General features: G+C 43.1%; 1 protein-coding gene across 1 annotated transcript; it reads left to right on the forward strand.

The window, feature by feature from the left end:
* Positions 1–2,359: 2,359 nt before the first annotated feature.
* On the forward strand, positions 2,360–2,602 carry LOC100756974 (ubiquitin-like). The gene has a single exon (XM_027408301.2). The coding sequence runs from the start codon at positions 2,360–2,362 to the stop codon at positions 2,600–2,602; it is 243 nt and encodes an 80-aa protein (XP_027264102.1).
* Positions 2,603–6,540: the final 3,938 nt, after the last annotated feature.

The raw sequence follows: 6,540 nt of genomic DNA on the forward strand, positions 1-6,540 counted from the left end.
GTGCAGAGCTATTCACTAAACAAATACAAAATAAGTACCTACTAAGTGCCAGGAACTGTCTTAGGTTTCTGTAGTACTTTAGGTGTAAAAACAAAGGTCTCTGTTCCTGCCCGGTTTAGATTCTAGCAAACTGGATCCACTAATCCCCTTGGCAAGGGGGAGGAGACCAAGACCAAATGGTGAGATAACTGTCTGAGGATTTCCCAGAGAAGGCAAGAAAGTCAGGTTCAAGCTACAGTCCTCTTGCTCTGGATTCCATGGTCTTACATCACTGTATTTCAATTGTCTTCACCATCCTGATTCACCTTCTTCTGACTTAGGTGTCTATTCATCTGGGTCTTTAAGAGTTTATATTTAATTGACTGGATGGTTCAGTCATTAAGAGCACTTGGTTCTCTCTCATGCAGAGGTCCTAGCTTTGATTCCTAGAACCCACATGGTAGTTCACAACCATCTGTAACTCCAGTTCCAGGACATTTAACACCCCCTTCTAGCCTCTGTATGCACAAGGCATGGCACTTACATGCAGGCCAAATACTCTTATGCATAAAATAAATAAAAATAAAAGGAGTTTACATGTAAACACAGGACATTGGACTTACCCTTTGCTTATTTGTTTGTTTAGAGACAGGGTCTCTTGGTATAGCCCAAGGTGGCCTTCAACTCCTCTAGAGTGCCAGCAGTACAGGGGTGTTCTACCATGTCCAAGCAGCTGGACTACTTTTCCATCGAGGTCCTCATCTGAAAGACTTGCTCTATTTCTCTTACCTGAAATTTACTACAGGAAAGGATACTCTAGCAAAGGAAGGCTCAGATGAGTCAGGCATCATAGGAATGCTGTTTTTCCAGCCCAAAGGGATGAAGTGGCCTGCTTCATGTAGGCAACGTCCACAAGCAGTCATAGACTTGTTTCTCTGGCCAAACTGAAGCAGGCATGGGAAGTTACAGTCCCAACAAGGCACACACAGGAAGTGCTATAGTTCACAATAGACTTGCACAAGCCAGAAGTGAAAAAGTTCCATAGAACTCAGGGACAACTATAGCTGGAGATATGTGATCCCACTCCAACCAGAACCATGCAAGAGAGTGAAAATATAGCCTTGTTTTCTAGTAGAAAACAAGGGTATATTTAAGCCTTGTTTCTAGTAGAAAACAAGGCTTATGTATCACACCCTCTAGTAGACATTTGTAAGACTCTCTACTAATAGGGCAAACCCATGGTTAAATTCATGACATATTAATTAATTAAATAATGCACAAGTCATTTATGATCTCAGTTTTACTGAATTAAAAAGCTATTTTAGTGTTATTGATAGATACTCCATAACAACAAAATGTTTGTTTTGTTTAGCATCTTACACTTTTAAAGGTGTTTTGGGGGAACATTGAGACAGCCCAGCATGTAAAGGAGCTTGCCACCAATTCTACACATCTAAATATGATCCCCAGGACCAATGATTAAAGGAGAGTACAGACTCCTAAAAGGTATCCTCTGACCCAAACATGTGCACCATGCACATGTGCACTGGCAGACACACACACATACACACACAGACACACACAGACACACACACACATACACACACAGAGATTTTGTTTGTTTGTTGTTTTTAATCTTTCGAAACACTTTTGGCTATAATATAAGAGTCAGAGACTTCAGATGACTCATCTGTGGTCAGGTCAAATTCGGCAAAAATCTCCAGGGTGACTTCATGATAAGGCCAGCCTCTGACACTCATTCAAATTGTTTCCTGTTCTATTAGTTCCCCAGCCAAAGTAGACAGAGGTGGTCTCATGTCATAGATGTGATGAGGTTCTAAAGGCAGGAATACAGAACAAGCCAGGACTCAAGTCCATTCATAAAAGCAATAAGAAACACACTTCTGGGACTGGAGAGTTTACTCAGTGGTTAAGAGCACTTGTTCTTGCAAAGGACCCCAAATCAATTCCTGGCCCCTGCATGGAAGCTCACCATCTCCTCAGGCACAAGGCATGCACAGGATATACAGACAGATATGCAGGCAAAACAGTCATACACACAAAATAATAAAATAAAGCCTAGAAAAAATAGTAAGGAAAGGAAGGGAGGGAGGGAGGGAGGAAGGAATGTCTGCATTTCATAAGGAAAGAAACACGTTGTCATAACAGGATCAGAGATCTGTTGGTGGGTGCACTAGTGAGAAGATGAGGAGAGACTATAGGATCGAGGGTGAGCAGAAAGTGAAATCTGAAACAGTGTGCAAGGAGAAGTAATTGTTTAGAGGCAGAAGTAATTAATTTTTTGTTGGATGGAGAAAGTGTATAACTGCTTACATATAAAACTAACTGTAAACGAGGCAGCCGAGCAGCAGGCGCTAACATGCAGATCTTTGTGAAGACCATGACGGGAAAGACCATCACTCTTGAGGTCGAGCCCAGTGGCACCATCAAGAATGCCAAGGCCAAGATCCAAGATAAGGAAGGCATTCCACCTGACCAGCAGAGACTGATATTTGCCGGCAAGCAGCTGGAGGATGGCCACATCCTGTCAGACTACAACATCCAGAAAGAGTCCACCTTGCACTTGGTGCTTCGCCTTTGTGGTGGCATCATCAAGCCATGACTTCGTCAGCTTTCCCAGAAGTACAACTGTGACAAGATGCTCTGCCACAAGTGCTACGCACACTTGCACCCCCGTGCAGCCTGTGACCCTGGGACCAAATAAAGTTCCCTTCCATCGACTGGAAAAAAACAAAAAAACAAAACAAAACACAACAAAAACTAACTGTAAAACTAAGTGGAAATGATATTATGGTCAATTATACAATTTCTTTGTGTGTGTGTGTGTGTGTGTGTGTGTGTGTGTGTGTGTGTGTGTGTGTGTGTTATGATGTGTGTAAGTGGAAGTCCAAGGTTAATAGTGAGTGCCTTCCTTGATCACTCTCCATCTCCTATTTGAGACAGTGACTCTCCTTGTTCCTGAAGCTCATTGATTTTACCAGGCTGGCTAGCCAATCAACTATCGATTTCCATTTTCACACACCCCAAGCCTTGAGTTACAGGTATAAGCTGCCACACTTGGCTTTTTTGTGCAGGTTCAAGAGATCTGGACTTAGATGATCATGTTTGCATAATGGCCATTTTACTGTTTCATCTCTGTGGCCCCGATTGTGCAAATTTTAAATTATGTGGTTTCTTCTGGGCCTGTGCAACTCTATTACCTAGAACTCTTAAGGGAAAAAATCTGTTTACTGAATTAGAAACATATAAAGCTGATTTTTAACAAGTCATAGTCTGAAGTGAATGTGTGGTTTAAGGGCCAAAAGCAGCATCAGAGAGCCTCTTAGAAATGCAGCCTCAGGATGAAACCCAGACATGCGGAATCAGAAGTCTAACTAGAATGCCTGAGTTCCTCTTCACCTACATTTTAAAAGTCCAGCTTACATCATCTCTCCCCCACGCTTCATTCACCCTAGAAATAAGTGAATACACGAGGCACCCTTAAGAACCACTGTTTCGATCCCCAGACTGATCACTGGGAAACCAGCATGGAAATGATCCAGACCCCATGAATATGGGTGTCAGTGAGGAGGCCTCAGAAATATATGGGCCCTCTTGTAGATCAGTACTTAGCCCGAGCGTAGGAATGAACTTTGGGAGCCCATTCCACATAGAGGGATACTCCCTCAGCCTAGACACATGGGGGAGGACCTAGGCCCTACCCCAAAGGATATGAAAGACTCTGAAGACACCCCCGCCCCCGTGGAAAGGCCTCACCCTCCCTGGGGAGCAGAAATGGTATTGGATAGGTAGGGTGTCAGTGGGAGGCTGGGGAGGAAGGGAGGGAGAGGGAACGGGGATTGACATGTAAAACAATCTTATTTCTAATTTAAATAAAAAAAACCCACTGTTTCCTCCTCAATCTGTGACTGGTTATCTCCATCACCCTACACAAAAAAAAAAAAAAATGGCAAAATATCCACTCTAAACGGCTTCTAAATTTTGCTGAAGCTCACAATCTAAGTAGACAATGAGGTATTTCATCTGTTTCCAAAGTTGACCTTTAAAATCTGTTTGTAAGTAAAACAATGTTTGCATATCCCTTTGTTTCTAGTAATTTCTAGTTCTCTTGTGGACGTGTAAGGTATTTTGGTCATCTCATCTGCTTGTGGTCCTCAGTCTCTCATTACAAGGTTCGTCTGTCAGGGTCAGGACTCAGAGATGTGTCCAGCAACAAGGAACCCTGTGATGAGCTTTTCTCTTGTACAGAAGATTCAAGGAATCTCAGGTTTGCTTAACCCTGTCTTCTTAAGTGGATTCTAAAGTTCTCATCCTGGCCCTCTTGTCTGTGAAAGTTGTATGTGTTCTTCTGCAGTGAGGGGACACCTTTCCAACTTCTCTTGTGTGACAAAGGAAATATTCTTCTGCTCAACTCTCACTGTTGCAACCAGAAGCAATCCAGGCAGCTAATGCTTGAACTCTACCATCCATTCCATAGTAAAATATTAAAAGAAACCTCAAACTGGGCAGTGGTAGTATACACCTTTAATGCCAATACTTGGGAGGCAGAGACAGGCAGATCTCTGTGAGTTTGAGGCCAGACTGGTATACTGAGTGAGTTCCAGGACAAACTCGAAAGCTACAGAGAAAACTTGTCTCAAAGAAAAAAGAAAGGAAGAAAGGAAGGAAGGAAGGAAGGAAGGAAGGAAGGAAGGAAGGAAAGAAGGAAGGAAGGAAGGAAGGAAGGACGGACCTCATAAAACTAAGTAACTCACAAACTCATGGTCTATGCACATAGAAGCAGTGTTCACATACAAGTTTGCTTTTTATCTTTCCTTAAGATCACATCAGATTTTTTTCAGTCTCTCCCCTCTGCTTTTTAAGTTAATTAGGATCTGGGAAAGGGGAAAAGAAGAGGGGGAAAGGTGACAAAGAGAAGGAAGGGGAATCATAATGACTGAATGATATATACACATGTGGAAATATCACAATGAAACCCATTAATCTGTACAGTTAATATATATGCTAATAGGTGTAATATTAAAGAAATAATTTAAAGAAAAATGTTTCTCAATATGATTATAGACTTGATAGCAGGTTAACATCCATATAATGTTTTAATACTACCTGGTTAAATGTGTGCAATCAATCTACTTCTCTTGGACATATAGTTGGCTTCTGATTTTCATCGCTAGAAATAAATTCTAAGAGCTGAGTTTCAGAGAGTCTAGAGATTTGTTTCCAATACTTGACAGTTACCTTCAACAAAGCAATCCTGGTCATGGCAGGATTACATTGCTAACTTCCCCTAAGGTGCTTGTAAAAGTATCCTATGAGTCACAAGGGGGAACAGACAAAAAATGTGCAAAGGAAATTAGGTAAAACCAATTGTTCTTATCTTAAGAATCAACTGACAGAGTGCATGCGCTAGCAATATGCTGGGAGTGTCACCCTCAGCTCTGGACTAAGACACAGCATATTCAACAGTATTCATGGTTAACGTCCACTGCTCTTACAGGTGATGAGTCACAAAGCCTGGCTCACACATTAGGCCACTTCCTGACCGAGTGACCTCAATGGAGCAGAGCAGAACATAACTGCGGCCTAAAACTTTAATACAGCAACTGGGGGATTACACTCTCACACTCTGTCTATTTCATCGTGTAGATGTGAAAACATGCCCAGCAGTTAGAATGGCTTTATCCTTTATCTAGACTATACTTACACCAACCATTTTGATTATAATTATCGCAACAGCTAACTTCTGTGACTTCCACCCTGTTCTGACTTGTGCCACTACCAGCCTGATAAAGGTCTCACTGATTTTGCAGAGCATGAGAAAGACACTAGAAGACTCACGGGGTAGGCAGATTTAGAAGGTAAGGGCTGTTCTGGATTGACAAAGAACACAGCAGAGAAACAAAAATGTTGAAGGGGGTAGCACCATTTAATTTTTCTAAAGGAAAATAAAGACAGAGGAAAGGGGGGACATAAAATGTAAAAGATGAGTTGAGGAAAAAATCCTAGAGATCTTGAATAGCAGTTCAAAGAGTCAGGAGAAGGAGCAGGTATCTTAAGCAACAGCGAATCAGTGTGAGTATTGGGCATGGTGAGGTGATGGAAGAGAGAGCCTAGAGAAGCACAGGAAATGCAAAGGATCCAGAATGGTAGCTGTCATAGGCCTGAAGGGAGAGGGAGGAGGAGCATAGACAGGGACAGAATTTGTGCAAGAGGTGACTGAGACAAAAGTGGTTCTTCACCTGTCATTCCCAGGACAGTCCTCTTCTTGGGGAGGGGAGGGGACAGGAAGGGAGAGGAGAGGAGGGGAGGGGAGGGGAGAGGTTGGGAGAGAAGAGGAGGGGAGGGGAGGGGAGAGGAGAGGAGAGGAGAGGAGAGGAGGGGAGAGGAGAGGAGAGCAGGGGAGGTGAGGGGAGAGGAGAGGAGAAGAGCGGGGTAAGGGAAGGTAGGGAAGAAGGGAGAGGGGATGATAAGAGAGGAGAGGAGAGGGTGAATGAAAGAAGAAGAGGGGAAGGGAGGGGACAGGAGGGGCGGGGAGGTGGG

The sequence above is a fragment of the Cricetulus griseus genome, chromosome 3 (assembly GCF_003668045.3).
Source record: "Cricetulus griseus strain 17A/GY chromosome 3, alternate assembly CriGri-PICRH-1.0, whole genome shotgun sequence".
NCBI classification, from domain to species: Eukaryota; Metazoa; Chordata; class Mammalia; order Rodentia; family Cricetidae; genus Cricetulus; species Cricetulus griseus.